Below are 22,642 nucleotides of genomic sequence, written 5' to 3'. Positions count from 1 at the left end.
AAAATAGTGGGTGTCAGTGTTGCACAGACGACTCGCATTTATCTACATACAGGGTGTTCCGTAAGCTCATGATCAAAAGGGTACTGCGATATTCTCTGGACCAAACGAAGACGATCTGACCTAACTTTTATTAACAACAAATGTCTGGCTCCTCTGCTATTGATGGTTAAAGTTTTTCAAAAAATTTATCCTTTTCGAAATATCGGGTGAATGGTACGATGTATTTTAATTAAACTCGCAGTGAATTTGTTCTTATGTAAGACTCATATTTTGATGAAACAGTCGAGTTCAGCCGTTTTGGATCAGTGGTGAATTCTTGAGTGTTGTGGTACAAAAACTACCAGAACTTTTTAGTTGGAGGATGAAATCAACTCATTTTTTTTAGGTTGATGCACTAATCATTTGTTCACAATTGCGTGCACTTTGTAAAATCTTGTAGCATTCATAGCTTTTGCGTACAAAAAATATGTCTGTTTTCTAGTCACTTAGCAATGCTAGACATTTACTGCAAATATGCGCCGCGTAAAGGCGTACGATTTCACGCAAATTGTCTTCGCAAAACCGTAATACTTTGACCATGTCGGTCACTTCTTCATTAGAAAAGATTATTCAAAACGAATGTGTGAGATTGATTGACAATTATTTGATGCCTGGTATCACGATATTTGCAGTTAACGTCTGACATTGTTAAGTGGCAAGGTAACAGAAATATTTTTTTCTCTAAAGCTATGAATGCTACAAGATTTTACAAAGAGCACAAAATTATGAACAAATGATTAGTGCATCAGCCTAAAAAAATGAGTTGATTCCCTGCACCAAATAAAAAGTTCCGGTAGTTTTTGTACCACGACACTCAAGAATTCACCACTTGTCCAAAACGGCTGAACTCGATTGTTTCATCAAAATATGAGTCTTACATAAGAACAAATTCACTGCGAGTTTGACTAAAATACATCGTACCATTCTCCCGATATTTCAAAAAATATAAATTTTTTGAAGAACTTTGACTATCAATAGCAGAGGAGCCAGACATTTTATGTTAATAAAAGTTAGGTCAGATCGTCTTCTTTTGGTCCAAAGAATATCGCAGTACCCTTTTCATCATGAGCTTACGGGACACCCTGTATAACTTTCAACTCAAATCCAGTTTCGCATTTTTATTATCTAGACAAAAAACCTGAGTGATCAATTTGTCGGCCAAAACGTCGCCAAATCAATCACATGGTATGCATTTAAAAGAACTAGAAAAAATCTGGGAGTTAGTGTCGATATCTCATAATCTAACAGTGCTATTTTGTAAAATTTAGTATCAATGCGTAGAGCTTTAAAAACTAATAAAATCTTGCCCAAAATCTAGAACAATTTTTGTTCTCTACTACTATCATTTTTAGATTTATTTGCAAAAAACTAGTTCGCGTGCTAAAAAGTTTGCAAAATCAGGATCTCGAAATATTTATTTGTCATCAAATTTGACGACTTTTGACTTGTCTGAGTTCACGGAACTTATAATTCGTACTGTTTAGAAGATAGCAATAGTGGTCGTAGCAATTGGACCACCCTGTAGATATAGGATGTGTTTCAGGCAGATTGAATGCACATTTCAAAGTTTAAATAGTTGATAAACGTACCTGTATTCAATGCCTGATCCAGGACAGCTGATTGGACAACGTTAAAACAGGGATATTGACTAAATATGCTTTGGTACGGCAATGGTATTTCGTCGATAGAGCGCAAATCGTTCTGGGAAGGCATTTTATTCAAGTTTTTCCAATTTATACTGTAGCCTTCAACCTAACGATTTGACAGTTAAAAGTTTTTGATTAACGTGATTTAACTCTTCTCTTATCTATGGTTAAACTGCATTAAACTTTTTTGGCAATTTTATCGCATGGACTATTTGATAACAGAATAATTCAAGAACGTCACCGAGCTGTAAAATTCGTGCAGCTCTGTTTTGTGCAGTTTAATTCAGGAACAAACGCAATTAAGAGTATAATTGTGTCACAACAGTCTGTGGCTGATGAGCATTAAATTGACATCTGCCAGTTTGTAGCTGTTGCCCTTAGCAACGACAGTATAAATACAATACATTCGGCGATTCTTTCCGTTTAAAACCACTGCAAATGAATTATAAATCTAGACGTTCATAAAATAAATAAAGAAAGGCCAATCAATACATCGATTACTGAAATTTCCATGAGGAAGTAGTAGACGTTTCCATTGTGTCCAAAGCATTTGTGCTCCATACATTTTTTATTTCTATATTGGTAAGTGTAGGTATGTAGGTGTCTGATTGAATTTGCATTTAATTATAATTTTCCATTATCTAATATCTGCTTAACGAGGGATTAATTAATAAATTGCACCAACTTATTCTGATAACAATACCAAGTGTATACCTATAAAGTCGAGAACGGCCAAGAAGCGACTTCCAATAAAAATCCCACTTTATTGGCGGATAAATCTGTGAAAGTGCGTATAGTGTAATACCGGCTTTATACATTTTCTGTACCCCAAAATAACGCACATAAATAGAAAATGTAGGTATCGAAAAATTGATAAAATAATAACTTGGAAAAAATACCAAAACTCGCCAAGAAATCGAATCAATTACTTTAATATTCTTCTTTACTTCCTCGAATTGTAACATTTTGATGAAAGACACGTACGTAATCGAAAAAGTTCTACAATAATTGCGTCACTGCCAAAAAGCTTGGGGCAAACTGTAGCTTTATGCGCAGAAACGGTCCAAGAATGGATCGGGAGTGATTGCATGCGTGTTGAGACGTTGGATGTTGGAAACGCGGTAAATAAATTACAACTTCTAGGCACAAAGTTCTATTATGATCGCCTTGCACTAAGAATTAATTTAGAACCTGTACGGCACAAGTTCCAGCCGTTTTGGGATTAAAGAAAAAATTAGCTGCCCTGACAAGCTCAGGAGAGAAAAAAATCGTCTGTTACTAGACTAGACTCGAAATCTAATCTCGTTCGACCAGTTCTGTTGTTCATATATTTTTATATGCTCTTTCCAGAACATTCCACCTATTTTCGGCAGTTGCTGTTATTTTTATTTTCAGTTCTAATAAATTTATTACTAAAAGTGATCACTCTAAGGGATTCGATAGATAACAAGCAGATTGTTATTAGAAGCATAAAAGAATATTCTCTATACTTACAACAGAAACTAAAAGAAAATCAGGAGCATTTAAAATATTTACAGTTGGCAATCACTGCAAATGCTAATACTGACTATACAAAAATGTTTCCTGTCTGAATAAATAACTATTTTGCAATGGATTTTTGGTGCTTCATTTTTTAATCTCTTATAATTAATTCTTTGCGAGTCAATTATTAGAAATTTTCGTCATTTACAGCATTTAATTTTCCACACCTGCAGACTAGAAATTATGTTCAAATATCAACTTATCGATAGCAGTGGTTACTTGTTTATTTTAATTAAAGCCTAAGTCTTATATATTTACTTCCAACTAGAAATGACCGAATATAAAACCATTGCAAAATCATCATCCCAAGATCGAGCAGACCTTGTGGCATATTGGAGTATACCATTAATTGATGGTATTCATGTGGTGGAATTCGAGCATGGCACAACAACTGGTAAAAGAGTATTAAGATTAGACGGAACAGTGAGTTGGTCAATATGAACTAAAGCACTAATTCCCATTACTGCACGGAACTTGATTTAAGGAAGTATTGCGCAAAGAATGGATGTTTAAGTTGGTTGGTGACATAAAATTTACCATCGGTAAGCAAGAAGCAAAATGTGAGCTCAGAGTTGACCCTATACCACCATTCGCATTTTCTTACTCCTTATGGGTCGATGGTAAACCTATCGATAAATTTATGGAAAAGCAGCTGGACTCTATTAAATCCTGGAGCACGGTCGCAAATGGAAAACGTTATGCGGTGGTTTTTGGTAAAAGATACCTTTGTTGAAAATAGTTTTTATTATCAGAAGCCATCTAAGCATATGCCATCTAAGCATGCTGAAGAAAATGTCGTTCTTCGACGAAAATTCACAAATTATTCGCTGTGCTCAAATCAAATTGCGAATATAAGTCCACGATGACTAGTATGTAAAAATATTGCAATAACCTCCGTTCGATGGTGTAATAACCTACTTGAAAGCAATTGGTATACTATGGGTAGTTTGCTTCTGGTAACCAAATGAATGAGTTTAAAATTTTTATTACTCCCCATTTTTTAACAATTAATTAAGTGAAAACAATATTAGTAGCGCTGCACTTTTGACCGTTTGATTGCACGCAATTTGAAATCACGATTTGATCATCAATCATCTCATTGAGTAAATCCCCGAAAATTTTTAGAAAAACATACACTAGAGATATGGGTAAACGGGCAAACTGTTGACGTCGAACGGAACTTCGTAGAAGATGGAACAGAAATGAACTTTCAACTAGCAAATTCGAACGCTACTCTTCGAAGTGCACCAGCACCAGGCCCAGGCCATAAAGAAATTACATATCGTCTTTTTGTTAATGGTAGATTGATATCAGATGATATCAACGAAACGCAACCTTGAATCTTGCATGTGTTCAATTTACTTGTTCACGATCGATTTTGTTAAAGTATTATATAACGATACAAGATTATTAGGTTTTACTGCAGGTACACTATATCGAAAAAATAAAATACAAAGCTAGTCATAAATTGCAAAAAAGCAATGACAAAATAGTTTGTGCGTAAACTTCTCGTTTTAGTGGGTTTGCTTATGGCTAATCTTAGTTACATTTTAAATACGAATATATTTATTTTTACGCTTCCTTTCCTGGGGTCCATTGAGGTTCAACACACGCTAGACGATTTCTTTTTATTCCATCTTTTCTGTTGACAGATTGCAAGTGGGCACACTTTTATTCACAAGTTTGAATTTACTCTTTATCCTTCTTTGCTTTAATGAAAAAGACAATTCTACAAAATTATGCAGTCGATTGCTGATGATAAGTAAAGTCAAACCGCCCCTGATAACAATAAAACGATGATGAATAAATACTAAACGATCGTTGACAATAAAAATTGTTAGATCCGAATCCGTTTGGTTTATTTGCACAACATGCTCTAAAAATATTGGTATTGCTTTTTTCAAATATAAAATTAAACAAATAATTCATGATTAAAAGTTTAATTGAAAATACATGTGCTGAAATTGTAAATTAATAAGTAAACGTGATAAGCTATAAACAAGAACACTTATTAAGAAGTAAAATAAATCGCAACAAATATATAAATAAATTAAATACAAAAACAGAAAAAACAATAAAAGCATAGGTATAAGAAAAATGTATTGATTTTTTAGAAGCTAAGACTTGGTAAAATAGCTAAGTTTAGATAAACATAACTGGTGATGTGCTTAATAAAATCAATACATCAAAATAGAATAACATTTACTTTCTTCATATACATAATACATACTGTACAGAAAATACAATTAATTACAGTTATAATACATAATACATACAGTTAATTAATACAATACAGAAAATAATACGCAATTTGCTGTAATTATACTGTTACGACTCAAACAAGAAGTATAATTTTAAAACTTCTAGAAGATAAAGGTTTTTGTTTTTTTTGTGATATTTCAGCCTCCTCAATGAGCCGATCCGATTATCGGTGTATTACTGAGAAGATCCTATGTGAAGAGTTTTGCTTGGACTTTGGTTGTCTACATATCAATATTTTGTGAGAATTGTGACCCAAAAATAATCAAACTATCTAATCAAAATCTAAATCTAAATATCACCTGCATAGCACCAATGTTTCAAAATTTAATGTTTTTTCTCGCGACTGTTCCTTGTTGTTATATCAATAATTATTAATCCGTTAATAATTAAATGCTTGACTGCTGTGGTTTAATTTTTAAAAATGTATTTGAAATGAGGAATTTATTTTTCAGATAAATTTAATCAAATAACTTGGACAGCGTTCTCACTCTTTTAATAGGAAGTTGCGAATATCGGCTGATAACATGCTTGTCCTAAATTTGTTCCTAATCATGCAGATTATATGAGTTAAAACTGCTAATTTAATTTTTTGTATTATACGTTATATCAGTTCTTATAAAATTCCCATTAAAGTAAGTTTTATCGAAGTGCTAATAAAATGGCAAAAATCATAGTGCAAATGGTAGGCGCAAATTATAATATACGGGAACTATTTGAAAATGTGTGTGTGCCATTTTTTGCTATTTTGAAAATAGCAGAAATTTTGGTTTAGAGAGATTTAGATCTCAATTTTTAGGTGAAACCTATAAACATAGTAAACAAATTGCATCGCGAAAGTTAAAATTTCGATATATTTGTGATTTAGTTCAAGAATCACTGAAATATTGCCCCCCACAAATATTGCAATCAATTATTTGAGGCTTATATGAAGCGGAATATTTTCTACGGTTTTCTTCTTTCTCGGTCTTCTCTGTATATTCGAAAACTTTTCGCGTTATCCAAGCACTGATAAATTTGGACATTTCATTCAGCACTGCCTCACAGAGCCACTTACCCGAATAGCTATTCTGAACAATGAACTCAAAAATTTGCACAATACGCTTAACTTTCACAGGGCTTAGTATTCTGAATAACGGATTGTTGTACTTTTCTTCGCTAGTCTTTTGAAACATTTCATAATTTTTCTCCATCTCGTCTACTTTTTGACTAAAAAAGGAAATTCCTATTCGGAAATATTCAGAAAGTTGATTATTTTTGGGAATTATTGTGTCGATCAACTTGATAATATCTTCAGATAGATGCTTCATGATGAATTTTACGCTTTGATCTACAGCTTTCACTACCATATTTTTAACAGGTTCGTTACAAAATGACAACAAGTTTGATACTACTCTTACCAAATTACTGATATCCACTTGAGATGAATCTATTTGAATAGTTCGGAGCAAACTATTGACGGTATTAGTCAACGTAACATTATCGCCATTAATATTACTCGACGAATTGATTGACGGTTGATTACTTGTAATATCCTGTGCTAAATTATTTAAATATATTTCAGATTGTTTATGATTTAATCCAATAAACTGATTCATGTCAACCGCCATTCCATTGAACGTTATTTCACCATCACCAGCCGAATATCGTATTCCACTTTTGGTTAGCCTTTTCTGATTTCGGGTCAACGCAGCGAATACTTCGTTTTTATTTTCAATATTTCGAATTGTCGATATTACTTCGGCCCTGCCACTAGCACCATCTGAATGATCGCTCATAGTCTGTCGCACCAATTTATTAAATGTTTTCCTGAAAAAAATGTTCAATCATCAATGCCGTGCTTAAAATGTCTAGTCTAGGTATGTTTCAATTCAGCTGTTCTTCAAAGAGAGGTTTGTTTTATCGAATATTTCAGTACTCAGGACTATAAAGGTCATCTGGGAAGATTTGGGTGTCAAATCTTGTGCTTTGGAGAAATGGAGGTCATCTCTACGGCCGATATTGAAGCTGATTTTCTGTGAGTGTTTTCAGTGAGATGTGAGGTTTTTAGGTTTCAAAAGCAGGCGTTTGAATGTTATCAGTTCACAAATTTTGTAAAAGGATTCGTGTTTTATTTTGTATGATTGGTAGATTAATCTTTATACATACATTTAAGCTTCTTGACATTATTTGGGCTGTGTTTGAATCATTAAAACACTACTCGTACTAACCTGTGCCTATTGCTTCTCAATGAATTTTCATAATCTTGCAACACTTTCGTTTGAGTCTCTTCGATAATTGTCTGAGCACCCTTGAAGCTATACACTGCATGCCCAAAGAATAGTACCGACGATGCAAATTGAAGCCATACAAGTGTTGAAGGTGCTTGATCGCCATTGATCAACTGGTCACATAGTTCATACCCCGAATTAATCATACTAACGCCTCCTGCAGAAATATTTAAAACTCCAATTGTGTTGGCAGCGAACGCTCCGGCCTGAAAATGTATTACCCACAATGAAGTAAAAAGTTTGCGACGTGCATATAATATCCTATAGACGCAAACACAATGATTAAGCTCCTTTCAGGTGTTAAAGAGTAGAAATAATTAAACTGATGAAAATTATTTATTTGGATGTGTAAATTACTTTTTTATATTGATACCATTTGCATAATTACATAATTACCTGCCCAATGTTCACGCCTCTTGACACGAGTTGAGATATTAAGACGTTTGATCCAACGCCACAAATTCCTAACGTTCCAGCCACCAGATTTAAGTATGCTGCACGTGCTTCCGAATTTTTAACACTCATTGTCTAAAAGGGCATTAAAACAGATCTAAATTAGTCAGACAGATTTTTATCATGCTTACTAAAATTTAACAAATTTTAAACTTTCTAAACAATAAAAAGGTTTTTGAGTAATGATTTACCGTTTTGTTTTTATTAGAATAAGGCTTACTTGGAAAGTAAACCTAATTACCCACTAGCTAAATTTGGTAGATAGTTATCTGAAAGTCCAAATTTACTACCGATTTAATAAAACGTTCTCCATTTCTTTAATAATTAGCAATAGAGAGTAAACACGTTCACTCAAAATTGAACAAATTTAACCACACTAACCTGTGAATGCGTCGCTCGGTCATAGAGTAAATAAGCACTTCTCCCTATAGCCCACACTCCGGCACCAACCCCAGCTACTCCTGCACCAATTAAGACAGAAGGAGCAACCACTGGTAAGGCTGCTATACTTGCAGTTATCGCTATAGCTCCAGAAGCTAATCCCGCCGCACTTGCAACGCCATCAGCAACTTTGAGAGCCGTAACATCAAATCCATATGCGGGAGACATTTTCTCTTGTAATATATAATCTCCGACTTGGTACCTACAATGAATTTTGGTATTTCTGAGAATCTCAAATTCTGAATTTAACAGCGTATCATCATCCGCTTTAAAGTAAAAACGGGAATACTTTAGTTTAGCAATCAATATCGTGAGTGAAAAATGAAAGTCTGATATTATTCGGGGATTATTAGCATATTATGATATTTAAGCTATGTTTTTAGTCCGGCGTGTTAGAGTGGGCACAGCCCTCTTTCTCAAATTTCACACAAAACTTATTTAGAAAGTAGTTTCAGGGATAGAAAACAACTAGTATCAAGTCATACAGTAATCTCAAATAAGACGAACATATTATCTAGAAACCCTAATCTGGAATGGAGAACTAGAAAACATGCTGATGATGAGAACTCGATAGCATGATCTGATTCTCCAAACATGTTATCTATTTAAATTTCCGCAATCAACAGGGGGTTTTCAAATAGATTTTGTACAATGTTTTACATTAATTTTTGAATGAATTTACTACACTGTTAAGTCAGGGGGAGGGGGGTGATGTTTTACTTCATTTCTCGGAAGCAAAATGAGCAAGAAAGCTTCTTTTTCCTTCATTCCAGAGAGAATAAATGGCTTTTTTAGTGAGTGAACGAACCATCGGTAAGAAAATCTTAGCAGTTTTCTCAAAAAAGTCTTGATTTGAAAAAGCTTTAGATTTGCGTTGTTTTTTCTTAAGTTTCTCAAGCCCCATTTGAGCAGCATAATTCGTTTTGGCATCGTTGGATACAGACTTGAAAATTCGATTCATTCATCAAAACATAAGTGGGGATATTTGAGTCGTTTTGACCCAGAAAGCGAAATTTTAATATCATATATTGAGTTCCGCATTTGAGAGCGCTACTTGCTAGCTATTTTGCCGACATTAAATTATAAACTTTTCACCCTGTATGTGTAACATTAAATTTAGTTCACCACACCAAACATTAATTTGAAGTTCATATCGGAGGTGTTTTGCTTTCACACCATGTAGATTAGCAGATTTCGACACACGATTATTTCGCCAGCTGAAGACTCGGCGAGTTAAATTCTCACTTTGAACAAAAAATTATTTCAAAAATAGGACGTTGGTTCTGTACTGTACTGGTTTAGGTTTATGAATCACCCTGCATAATTTCCACTGGCCTTTTGTACAAAAAGCAATTAGTTGCAGAAATTCTTACGAAAAAAATGTGGGAACAAACTGATTTTTTTCTTTACGATAGTTGTAATCGATTTTTGACCTGAATCCCTTCTCAACCTTCGTGTTATTTTTCTATAAAACGATCACTAAAAATGTTTTCCAAGAAAACCACTAACCTGCCATTTCGTGGAAAAATCATTCTGCATTCCGGATGCTTGTTCTTTGTCAGATAGTTAGCCCAGCTACTATATACTCGCTCATCAATGTCAATAATTATCCTGCAGGGCTTTTCACTATTTCTGCACTTTCTGAGTATAAATACTGGGACAGGACTAAAATCTGATTTTGGATTATAATTGGGGTCTTTTTCCGCTTTTTTAATTTTTGCGCCGTTTAGAGGCACTAAGCAGTTGAATACAAATGCTATTTCTATATGGTCCTTAAATTCAGCTATTAACCCTAAAAGTAATATATTTTATTATACAGTGAGTTCCATAAGTAATGTATACATTCATATAAAATTCAGCGCTATTTTTTTTGAAAAATTTTTTTTAGGACCAATGATTTAAAAAAATAAAAGTTTTGTTTCTCAACTGCGCTAGCTCTTCTTTAAATTAGCAGTTTGCAAACTAAAACTAGTAGAAATTTTGATCTTTGAACCATCTTTTGGAGACACTTGGCACCACAAATGCAGAAATATTAATAAAAATGTTTCCAGCTTTATAGGTAAATATCAGTTTCAAATTGACATTTTTAGAAAACTGCGCTCTCTCCTTAAAAAAATACCATCTTCCGAACTAGTGCAAGTAGCAGTTTGATATATTCACTATATCTAGAAGACTTGGACCTTCAGATGCTCAATGTATAGAACTTTCCTAGAATTTTGATTGTTCCTTCCTTAGTACATGCCTATCTCAAAATCAAAGTTTTTACAGTTTAGTTAAATCTTTCAAACTAATGCCAGCAGCAACTTGATATTTTTACCATCCTCTACAGATGTTGAAGTTATTGAAGCCGCTGCCGGATTCTTGAAAGCTTAGCAAATGCTACCTTTTCAACAATTAATGTTTTTGCTAATTCAAACCTTTACAACAACTTAATGTTTTTGCATAAAGCATTTTTGCATAAGGTTAAAACTTATAGGAGCTCGGAAAAAAGTTGCATAAAACTTTGACCAAAAGAATTAATGCTGTGGCACTTCAGCTTGAAAGTCTACAAACACTGTACGATGCCGAGAAAAACCATATTATTTTGCTGAAATTTAACAATTTACCATCTGAAGTCGATTTTAAACAGAAACATGTGTACTGTCTAGAGCAATTCCAATGTATAAGCGCTTGTACAAAAAGGAAATTATTTTTTTTAAACTATAATCCTTACACTTAATATTACGATTAGGTACTTACTGCTTTGCTCTTTAATCACTTCGTAAAGTGATTCAATTTTTTCCTGGCTCTTCGAATCATATCCAGTATCTGTTAGAGATAGCCCAAGTGCAAAGGCGATTTTTTGTTTTAAAAGTTCATGTTCGTTGAAATAAAATGCATCATAGTCTCTATCTCCAAGCATATCTGCCCACATTTTCTGCATTTTCTCCGGACTCACGTCATTCTCACTAGACTTACTGTTTTGAATTGCGATCAATTCGTTTTCCTCTTTAATTGCTGTCGTCAGTGCAATTACAACTTGTTTTAAATTTTCTATCAAACCTTTCGATGTCATGTTTCCACGAAGGCACGTAAATGTAGATATAGTATTGCTGACCGGAAGAAGGATCGATGCAATTGCAGCTTTTTTACTGACAAAATCTGACATATATTCTAAACCTGTGTGAACACGTAAGGCACTCTTTAAGGCATCATGGTAATCAGTGTTTTCCACATCCCATCCTATCACCAAGAAGTGTTTTCTCAAAATAGCAGATACTTTTTCGTTTTTTAAACTCAGTGAAAACATTTGTGAAAATGGTTGTTCAGAATTGTGCAGAAACAGCAATAAAGCTTTTCGCTACAATAAAAAAAAGGCGAATAATAATTATATTCATCACAAAAAATAAAATAGTAATTGTTTCGACTTTAGGATCACAAGCATTAAAGCGACTAAACTGCTAGGAATGGTTTTCAGAAAATTTGCCCAAAAGTTCGTCACGCACAAACTAGTTTAAAAACTCTTTTTTTTAATTTCTGTGGATTAATAATAACTAATGTAAAATTCATTGTTGTGACTATTTCGTTTGTCGATTTACGCATTTTAGCTCAAACGGTAGTTAAAATTTGGTGAAAAATTAGGACAACCACTGGCCACTGGATTACATCAAAGAGTAATTTTGTGTAAACTATAATGAGATTAGGAGAAAATTCACTATAAGAAACAAATCATTTCAACCGTATGAAATAGCCTTAAAACTTAATTAATGCAAGCAATCTTAAATTTACTGCTGCTTGTCCAAAGTCATAATTAACGTTATTTTAAAAAGAGGCTGCTGCCCGTTTTACGAGCCTCACTATTAGAATCCCGAAAACCACAGGAGCCGAGTTCGTTTAGATTGGAGCAATGTTGCCTGACAAATGCCGTTCTAAAGATCTGGAAAAGTCTGAGTAGCTTCGAAGTAGCCGAGAAAAAACCGACATTTGGAGAACATGTTTTGCTCTTTTTCTGAGGCTATTGGAAGAGATAATCAAACAATTTATACACTCTCATGTCGACTTTTTCCCTTCTACAAAATGACGAAAGCATATTTCTAATCCGACGTTTCGATTTTCGGCATGCACCATCAACTTTTTATCTAGAAAGACAAAAATTCAATAATCTATATAAAAACTGATAAAAAAGATATCGCTATTTTATAACGAATAAAAAATTCGCTGAGAATGTATCAATAGATTTCAATTGCCCTTCAAATAGACTCAAAAAGAATTATTTGACCCAATTTAAGCGACTTTGAATCGCTTATGGATTTCGAGATTCCAACCGTGAGCCTTGTGAAACATATATCATGTATATATATATCTTTGATTATATTGGTCTAATTTCTCACCTCATCGATAGGACCAGTACATATAGAATTAATGGCGTCGCTCAAGCTACAGTGTCGGATTGTAACAGATATTCCAGACGGAAGCTTTTTTTGGAGACTTGAAATTGCTGCGAGCTCTGGGTCTAAAAAACAGAATTTTAGCTTCCTTAATTCAATTGCAATTATTTATATAGAGTGTATAAATAAGTTTTTTCTTTCTTAATTGGGGGGCCAATTTAGTTAAAAGGCATTGAAGCAAACACCATTTTCAAACAGGTTTTTTTCCATTTTTAATTAAAATTAACAGTCATCCAACGACCTTGTAGAAAAAATCTTGACATGCTGGCTGCCACACAAATTTATTATCTTTTGAAATTTTTGCCAATTCTTTGCCTTTAATAATAGTGGTTGTGTCGAGCAAAACAGTGTGTTGAATTTTAACCGTAATAATTTTGAACACATTCTTTAAGTTACACATAACCGTAGGCTGTTTGCAAAACATGGATGTAATTTTTAAGATTTTTTCAAAAAGTTATTTGAAAACATTGCTTGTTTCAATGATTTATGTAACAGTGAACATCAGTTCAAGAAAAGAATCCAACTTAGGATCAATCTAACAAATACTCATCATTTTAATCAAAATTATCACAATTATTAAACATGATACAGGGCATTATAAATGTACATACCTGTCTGTGTACCTGTGTAAGTATCTATCATACTCGTGATATGGTAATCATCGCACACTTGTTGAACGTTTTTAAAGCTTGAAATTAAAGAAGATTCACTAACGTTGCCCCTGAGGCAACAGATAAGTGAAATATCGTTGTCTTCTGGAAGAAGGCATATAGCTGATCCAACTTTATCCATGATTAAATGAGACATTGTAGACAGTTTCGCATTATGGTTCAGGACACGAATCAATGCATTATGCAGTGTATTATCTTCAACGTCCCAACCGATAACGAAACAAGTATTTCTTATAATCGAGTTTAGTTCTTCATTATATAGATGTTTAAGAAATGCTCTAGAAAATATGTCTTTGGAATTATGAACGTACAGCAATAACGCTTTTTTCTGAAATAAAATACATATACACATTAAAATTAACGCCAACGTTGGTATGATTCAGTTAAATTAGCAAAACGTGACTAACAACAAAAATATTATCAACGTATTGAATGATAATGAGCAAAATAAAAACTTACCTCGGGTAAGTCCCTCACAAAAGCAAGTACATCACTAAAACACATTGCATGAAACTTCATTGGGAAATCTTTTGGTAAATGTTGCCTTAATCGTCTGATAGCTTTCAATTCAAGACCTGAAATAGACAATATTGTTTGCTAAATTTATTTTAAAACATTTTTTTTATAATTTCATATTTTAATAATATATTTTTTTTATTTAAAAATTACATTTAGTTCATCTAAAAATAAATTAAACTAGGCAAATGATGACACAATAGAACCGGTAACTTAAGCATCTTGTTATTGCCCACAAGTGAATTGTTGCTAACAACTTCAGAGTAAAATTTAGAAATTTTTCAAATATATTTGTTGTCCATTTTGTTTGCATCAGATGGATACTTTTCGGAACAACTCACATTTTTCACCAGGGTTTTTACAAAACTTATGTATAGAGGGGGCCAACCAGTTCAGTAGCACAACAATTTTAAATTTCCTTATTTTTAAACTTTTTATCGACCTCGACATTAGTAATGAAAAAAAAAATGATTAAAAATCCATATACATATTCGATATCGGAAGTTCGAATAACCAATTCCTCATTGTCGCTGAAAGTGTCTCATCCTTATTTTGCGTATCAGTTTCACCTACTATCCATCCAACTATCACAAAATACACCAGATCAGTGATTCTCAACCACTGTGCGACTGATCTTTGGGGTGCCCGAAAATTTTTGAAATGTGCCCCCAAATTTTACAGAAGTATGTTGCATTTTTTCATAACGAGTAAAATTAAGTCAATTTAAAAATTACCTATTTACTATATACTTACGTTAACATCGTGAAATAGTATCGCTTAAAATGAAATGAAAAAAAAAACAACTTGCCAAAAACAAGATCAAGGTCAAATTTCTTATTATTAACTTCTAATAAGGATCCATACTATAAATAAAGATAAACAGGGTGGTCTAAATTCCACAGCGAAAACTTTTTGCAAGCGATAACTGCCATCGAGGGAGCACATTTCGCAAAAAAACAGATTAACGAATGTTTTTAAAGAAAAAAAAACATGCGGCAGCTTTTTCATAGAATAAAAACAACCTTTGGATTCTTCATTAGGATAAACGTTTCCATTGAATTTATTAAAACTCAGCGTTTTCCAGTAAAAAATTAAAAATGGCTGACAATCAAGCAATGAAACTGTAACATAATAAAATCACAAATTCAATCGGTGGTGTATCAAGTCAAAAAAAAACTGTTCAAAATATGGTACACCCACTTCAACACATTTGCGACATCGTCTAACTAGTGAATTTATTGCAAGCTTGCTGGATTCGTCAAACTAAATCATCTCTCGTTAACCCTGGAGTATAATAAACTTTGCTTTTTACATGGCCTCAAACCTAAAAGTCCAGTGAATATCAAGATCCGGCCAGGCCACTAGTTGAGAGATAACTAGAGAGATTAGTTTGTTCCGTTAAATTTTAAAATCCCTAAAAGTGAGTCGTGATATAAAAAACTGTTCAGAATCATTGCACAAGATACTGATTTATCCAGTGTATTATGTGATAGACAGATAGATTCTCAGATTTATGTGCATATCTGACCTGACGTGGGGACATCCCACCTTAATCCAAACCAAAAACTATAACATACAATCTTCATTTTATCCACTCGGTTGGATAAAATTTTAATCTTCTTCTCTTTAATTCTTACCCACAAAATCAGTTTCATCATCATCCACTGCAGAAACCTCAGTGTTCGAATAACGAATATCTGGATCAGTATCGGATGAGATTGGAATAGATTCAGTTTGTCTATCATCCATTGCAAAAGCCTCGGTGTTTGAATAACGAATATCTGAGTCAGTATCAAATGAGATGGATTCAGTAACCACTAAATTATTAAATTCATCTGTAGCACACGTGCGTAATATATACTGATCGCTTTCTGGAGTAGCAGACCAGCCGATAATATCCTGCTTTGTTGTTTCCACATTGAACATTCGTTGGATTTCTAACTTCAGATCCCCTAAAAACAAACAACCATATTAGGCTTTAGTTAACTGACGATGGCAGCACGGGATATAATTTTTAGTACCTAGTTTACCAGTATGGAAAACCCATGAAAAAATTATTCTTAAACTATAGGATCAACTAATTTCTGAACGGAAAGGAAATAAAACAAAAAAACTGGTCTGGTTAAAACTGTATTTCGTCGGCCACTTCAATCTACCAAATAATGAAGTTTTTATGGCGGCATTTTTGCCATTTCATAAAAGTCATGAAAAGTTATAATCTTGTGATTTGTTGGTCATATTAATCTAGTCGTAACATGATTATAGCTGTATTGTTTTTAAAATATATGGTACAGTGTTGGGCAAAAATTGATTTTTATTAAAAAAATAAAAAATCACTGATTTATTTAAATTAATCAAAAAAATCATGATTTTTTTTATTTTTATTAAATCAATTGATAAATCCGCTTAACTAGCTGTTTTAAAGTCATTGCAATTGTTGCCGAGAAGATTCAAGCTAAGTTGAACCGATTCAATACTTGTTCGACCGCGTTTTGCCCGGCGTAATCTATAAATGCCGTCGCCTTTCTTTGGTCTTATTCATTTCGTCACAAAATTTCAAGAGAGGCTAATGTTGAAAATTGTGTAGATTTTTTGTGTTTGTGTAATAATAAAAAGTCAGTTTGAAAAGAACGCAATGGCTGGAAGAAAAGAAGACAGTATTTGGCAGTTTTACATCAAAACCACCTCTTCTAGTCAGGATGCAGAGCCACTTGCAAACAGTGTAAGAAAGAGATTCAAGGCGTAGTACAAAGACTGAAGGCACACCGTGCCGTTTGTAAGAGGCAACAAAACAAACAAGGCACAACAACAAATGCAAACATCGATCTTCCGCCCAACTTTTTTGAGACTGGAAGTTCTTCGTCCTCCTTTACATTTCCGTCGACAAGCTCCAACTCACCTCCAGAATCTCCATCATCTTACACGCAAACAACTACCGATTCGGCTTCCAAGAGAAAGAAACGTGAAAGCCAACCCTCAATGTCCAATTTCATTAGGCGAACTTCAGCAGGGGAAAAACATCTTATTGACAAACAAATAGCTAAGGCCATATTTGCCACAAACTCAAGTTTTAGATGTATCGAGAACTCGGAAGTCAAGAAAGCCATTGATCTATTGAGACCTGGATACAGTCCTTCGCGAAAAACGGTCGCATCGAGCCTTCGAATTTCCTCACTCACGTTGTTACGACTGAATCGAGTTTTCCATTCTCTATCCAACGATGCCAAAACGAATTCTGTGGCTCGAATGGTTCTTGAGAAACTTCGAATAAAGGCCATTGAATTATCTCTGGAATGTTGTAAAAACGAGCCTTCTTGCTCATTTTGCCTTTTCATTTCTTAGAATTATTTGTGGTCTGTTTTATATTTTTTGAGTGGAAATATAAAGTTTCTTGAAAAAAATCAAGCCAACCCTGATATGGTATGTGCCTACTGAAAAAGTAGGAAACATATCATTATCATCCAGCTTTTTCGTACCATCGTACCATCGTATAAACGGATGCATGAGACACGGGCTTTATAATCTCTTGGACAATATCTACGTAATTGTAAAGTTCTTGAATTTCGACATTAGTTCCAATACAATATTGGGTGGTCAGTAATCGCACCATGGAGGGTCCAAAAACTTTTCAGAGAATCCTTCGTTCAAAGCGTCTCAATTTTTCTTAGTTTGCTTTGGTCCATGTCTCGCATCCATATGCAATCACTGGCCTGATAATGGTTCTACATGTCTTTATTTTTGATGTTCTCGTTAGATTTTTTGACTACTTTGGCATGGTCTACTCTTTCAAAGGATACGTATCCCTAACAAGAATCTTTGAATCTAAGAACTTACCAACTGTGTTATATTCGGATAATTCAACAACTTCTTCTCGGTGTTTGTATCTAATACAGAATATCAGTGTGCCACCTTCCATGGTTAGTTCGTTATTTCAACACCAACACTTTTAGTTGATTCACTTTTAACCAGGATCAACCGGGCGCAGAGAAATTATCACAACTCAAAAGAACATCGGGAACTAAACTTGTGTGAATCCCCTAAGAATGTCCCCTAAACCGTCTGTGGAATGTAGGTCGAATGCGTCTAGATCGCAGACTGACTACAAGCCACATACTCTACAAGCACATAAAAGATAAATAAATATATAAGGTAAGATAGATAAGATAAATACAAGTACAGCACGTCAAATTTATTTTAGTGATTTGTTTTTTTGTTGTTTTGTGAACTGTTTGTGAGCCTCTAGTTGATTAATTGGATTTTATCCGATAAAAATGATGATAATAATAATAATTCGGAAACATTTCACATATCCTCAGTTATGACAAAACTAATAGAAACAATAGAAAACATATAGAAATAGAAACCTTTCAGCTAATCATCTCAAAATAAACAACACAGATTGAATTAAATCACTCGCGTCTAGTAGTAGACCCAACGTTTATGTGGGCGCAAATCCCGACAGCTCTAGTCTATGGCGCGCAGTTTTAAACTTACATTTAGTGCTACTGGAAGGAGGAGTATATTTAAATGAATTTCAATATTTCCGTATTTATTTGAATTGTTCTTATATCTCTATACTTGTAACTTGTATTTGACTCACACCACTAGCTTTCCCTTTACGAAATTTTTTTTGTTCAAAATATTCGCCTATGTTTACTGATAATTATCCACCTTTTTATTGTATCTTTCCCTTCGACGTTTACAAATCCACTGGCATGCACTTTAATGGCATAATCGCATTTTAGTGATGCTTCGAGTGGAGCTATTTCATACTCTTCTCCAAAATGTCCGTGACTTTCAGATTTTAGATTTACAAATTATCTTCGTATTTGCATAAAGGACACATTCATTGGTTGGACCAACAGGGAGTTGTAATTCTTATTTTCTATACCTGAAATATTTAAGAGAGTTCAATTTTGTTATATTTTCGGCAATAACTGAACTATCATTCTGTAATTGTTTAAAAGAAAACCAAAATTACAGCAAATCTCATATGTCAATGATATAGAAAGAGACATTCACTCCTCAGGACTGAGGGCTGCCTACATTTTTATTTTGCCTCACTTTTATCGTGCATAGAGTCCGTTCCAGATCAGAGACAAGTCTTGTCTCTGTCCAGATACTTGAATTAGATAATTGATGTGGAATGGGGACATAACCTCATTATTTGTTTATTTATTCTTAACAGCTGATGTTGATGTTGAGTAGGTTTCAGGCCGTTTCAGGCTGTTTTGTTGGTTTTTACAATTTCTGTTTTCTCATATGAATGATTTTAATATCCAATATTTAATAGGTGGGTAAATCTAGCATTGCAACCATTTTGTTTTAATTTTAAATGGGTAAGTGTTTTAAAATAGTGTATTCTCAAAAATGTACCAAGTAATTTACTAAGATTTTACCTTAAAAATTATAATTTTTAATTTGCTATTGGAATATTTAGCAATATTGTTCCATCGCTTTGTTTGATGCAAAGCTCATCTCCAACCATCGGAAAGTGAATAGATAGCAGCGAAACGAACTCTGTTACAGCCATTAACTTAAACACAGGTATTTTCTCTATATCTCAGTATATCCTATACATATTTGTGAAAAGACGGCAATGGTAAACCTTATTTTGATACATATCTTTTTTTACATAAGGAATATGGATGACCACTCGAGGACCATTGTACATATAGACATAGACTGTTTTTACGCTCAAGTTGAAATGCTGAAAGAGCCCAACTTAAAAGATAAGCCGTTAGGAATAAGACAAAAAAATATGGTAGTTACCAGCAACTATATTGCTAGAGAATATGGAATTAAAAAGTGCATGTCGGTTGGAGAGTCAAAGAAGTTATGCCCCCAATTAGTGCTGGTGAATGGTGAAGATTTGTATGATTACAGACATGCTTCTCAGAATGTTTCAGAGCTTTTACAAGAATTCTCACACCTGGTTGAAAGGTTGGGGCTGGATGAAAATTTTATTGATATAACAGATTTAGTGAGTAAAAGAGCTGAGAACGACGTTACGGTAGTGGGATACTCATTTGGAGATAAAAATGCGATTTCATGTGACTGTGGATGTGAGCGACGGATTCGCATCGGATCTCAAATCGCACAAGAAATTAGGAATACGATATTTGAAAAGCTTCAACTTACTACTTGTGCGGGAATAGCTCACAATAAGATTCTAGCCAAAGTAGTTGGCTCCAAAAACAAACCCAACAAGCAGACTGTAGTGTATCCTAATAGTGCATCGGAATTGATCCTTAGCTTGGGAAGCGTCCAAAACGTTCCGTGGATTGGACAAGTAACTGCCGAAGCCTTGAGAACAATATCTATAAACAGCGTTGAAGACTTACAAAACTGTAGTAGAAGCCAACTAGCAAATATTTTTGATCCAGAAAAAGCCCTGAGTCTACTAAATCTCAGTGTGGGTATAGACAATACGGCTGTAAAAAGAAGTGGGAAGCCGCAAAGTATTGGCCTGGAAGATGCTTGCAAGCTCACTCAACCGAAAGAAGTGGAACTCAAGTTCCGAGTACTCCTGAAACGTCTGCTCACAATCGTCAACGAAGACGGAAGAGTTCCTAAAGTATTAAAAATCGTAGTGAGAAAATTAGATAAAACGCATCCACAAGGAGGTGCCAGAGAAACAAGACAATCCAACATAAATATTCCGCCATGTAACGAAGAGCAAATAATTCAAGTTGCTATGAGCCTATTTTGGAAAACTGTCGACAAAGCGAAAATGTTCAGTATTATTGGTTTAGGACTGTCATTTTCAAAGTTCGTGGATAAACCGAGTGAAACAAACACGTTGACTGCTTTTCTATTCAAAAATGTAAAACCACCTCGAGAGCTGAATAGTGAAATACCCGTGGAACCAAATCCTAAGCGTATTAAGCTATTTTCATCAGAAAGCTCTTCATCGGAAGCAAACTCTTCTGTTAAAATCGAGTGTCCTGCGGACGTTGATCCGGATGTGTTCAAAGAGCTGCCTTTCGACATGCAAAAAGAAGTCTGGGACGACTATAAGAGCAAAACTGCCCGAAGCAAATGTGCGCACACCAATAAATCTAGCAAAAAAACCGTACAAATTAATACTTTATTTAATTATATGACAAGGAAATAATGTGCTTGTTTTTACAAAATATAGACAGTGCCAAGTAGTGTCTTATTTGAAAGTTATTTCCTTCGTTTATAACGATATGCACTTTAAACTAAAGCAGGAAAGTATCGAAAAATTCTAATATCTTAAACAAGATATTACATGACATTTTTTTCTTTAAGATCTTAAAAATGATTTGTAAGTCTTATTTGGATGTTGCAGCTGTTAAGAATATATCCATATCAGTTGGTCATTTTGTAGATATTATGTGAAAGTTCTTATTAGTTTCAGCTTTTTGAAGAAATAGGCATTTGCTTTATGTATATATGAATTAATCTTATTAACCCAATTTTTTTCCATATATTGATTAGTGCAATGTGCAATATTTTATTTACATTGTTATTTTATGACATGTAAACATATGGACCAGAAGATTTGAGGCGTTTTTAATACAGTATATGGTAAATATGTTAAGCCAAATAGACAACATTTTGAACAACACAACTAAGATAGTGCGTAAGTAGATCCCATGGGTTTTATTGTAGAAATTTCTCTTCCGTAAATGAAAAGTGATTTTTCTTGAAGTAAAATAATCAATAAATCCCAAATCAATTGTTGAAACAGGATTTTCTTCCTTTTATTCAACGATTTTAACCGAATCTAATCATTTGTTCTATTAGGAGACCCAATGACATAATTTTTCTTTAAACGCTAATCTGGAAACCAAAATCTCAATGCATACAGGCAAATTTAACTGTTTCTCTAATTTTGGAAGGCGATTATTCGAAAACCTCTGAACAAAATGCAACAAAGTAGTAACTAATGTAAAGAGAATTGATCGTCCATGTGTCATTACAAATAAAATTTACGGGTCTTTCCGATTATTCATATTTTAAACTGCAAGAAATATATTAAGGGTGGGAAGTTTTCAAATTGACACCCGGTATATTTTAACAGTAAGACACCTACTGTATAAAATAAGTACGAAAGATATAATCAATTTACGAAAAAAATTAAATATGTTAAAACAAAAAATGTATAACCGATCATTTCTAAAACAACATTTCCATTATTTAATTAATTAAATTCTATAACAGTTCGTGATTAATCGCGTATACAGAATTGGTCAAAATAGTTGAGTAGGCACAGCTTTTAAGGGCCCATAATAATTCTAAGAAACAAATGTAAAATCTATTAGATTGTTTTATATGGAAGGATGTTTGATGTGACTGGCAGTAAAAAACTTGTCCAATATCAGATTTATTACAAAGTTGCATATCAGAAG

At 33.7% G+C, this 22,642-nt stretch overlaps 4 protein-coding genes across 8 annotated transcripts in view; 2 read left to right on the top strand and 2 right to left on the bottom strand.

Moving 5' to 3' along the window:
• LOC109540596 (probable ATP-dependent DNA helicase HFM1) overlaps positions 1–1,752 on the bottom strand; it is a 9,982-nt gene extending 8,230 nt beyond the window's left edge. Inside the window, exon 1 of the mRNA XM_048667260.1 lies at positions 1,629–1,752. Within this exon, the coding sequence (XP_048523217.1) occupies positions 1,629–1,752 (124 nt within the window). The remainder of the gene's footprint in view (positions 1–1,628) is intronic.
• An 85-nt stretch (positions 1,753–1,837) lies between these two features.
• LOC109540648 (fas apoptotic inhibitory molecule 1) lies at positions 1,838–4,732 on the top strand. Of its 3 annotated transcripts, none has more exons than XM_048667578.1 (4): positions 1,838–2,277; positions 3,496–3,650; positions 3,712–3,940; positions 4,353–4,732. In XM_048667578.1, the coding sequence occupies exons 2-4, from the start codon at positions 3,498–3,500 to the stop codon at positions 4,565–4,567; spliced, it is 597 nt and encodes a 198-aa protein (XP_048523535.1). In that variant the 5' UTR covers positions 1,838–2,277; positions 3,496–3,497; the 3' UTR covers positions 4,568–4,732. The 3 variants fall into 3 exon arrangements, with proteins under 3 accessions (XP_048523535.1, XP_019764644.2, XP_048523536.1); XM_019909085.2 differs by having other exon boundaries at positions 1,841–2,267; XM_048667579.1 differs by lacking the exon at positions 1,838–2,277 and adding an exon at positions 2,717–2,806.
• Positions 4,733–5,412: 680 nt separating this feature from the next.
• On the bottom strand, positions 5,413–18,695 carry LOC109540647. Of its 2 annotated transcripts, none has more exons than XM_048667575.1 (12): positions 18,629–18,695; positions 18,099–18,379; positions 15,902–16,216; positions 14,208–14,323; positions 13,689–14,076; positions 13,021–13,142; positions 11,390–11,990; positions 10,160–10,442; positions 8,591–8,852; positions 8,153–8,284; positions 7,697–7,962; positions 5,413–7,295 (listed from the first exon to the last, which is right to left on the bottom strand). In XM_048667575.1, the coding sequence occupies exons 2-12, from the start codon at positions 18,178–18,180 to the stop codon at positions 6,356–6,358; spliced, it is 3,507 nt and encodes a 1,168-aa protein (XP_048523532.1). In that variant the 5' UTR covers positions 18,181–18,379; positions 18,629–18,695; the 3' UTR covers positions 5,413–6,355. The 2 variants fall into 2 exon arrangements, with proteins under 2 accessions (XP_048523532.1, XP_048523533.1); XM_048667576.1 differs by having other exon boundaries at positions 13,701–14,076.
• On the top strand, positions 18,464–21,418 carry LOC109540611 (DNA polymerase iota). Of its 2 annotated transcripts, none has more exons than XM_019909043.2 (3): positions 18,464–19,557; positions 19,705–19,811; positions 19,905–21,418. In XM_019909043.2, exon 3 carries the CDS (start codon positions 19,909–19,911, stop codon positions 21,379–21,381), a length of 1,473 nt encoding a protein of 490 aa, XP_019764602.2. In that variant the 5' UTR covers positions 18,464–19,557; positions 19,705–19,811; positions 19,905–19,908; the 3' UTR covers positions 21,382–21,418. The 2 variants fall into 2 exon arrangements, with proteins under 2 accessions (XP_019764602.2, XP_019764601.2); XM_019909042.2 differs by having other exon boundaries at positions 18,464–19,603.
• Positions 21,419–22,642: the final 1,224 nt, after the last annotated feature.

This window comes from Dendroctonus ponderosae, unplaced genomic scaffold, assembly GCF_020466585.1.
Source record: "Dendroctonus ponderosae isolate FM_Combo_2020 unplaced genomic scaffold, Dpon_F_20191213v2 Dpon_F_20191213_6, whole genome shotgun sequence".
In the NCBI taxonomy this organism is placed as follows: domain Eukaryota; kingdom Metazoa; phylum Arthropoda; class Insecta; order Coleoptera; family Curculionidae; genus Dendroctonus; species Dendroctonus ponderosae.
Note: the sequence above shows the minus strand (reverse complement) of the source record. Positions and strands in the feature narration are given on the sequence as shown.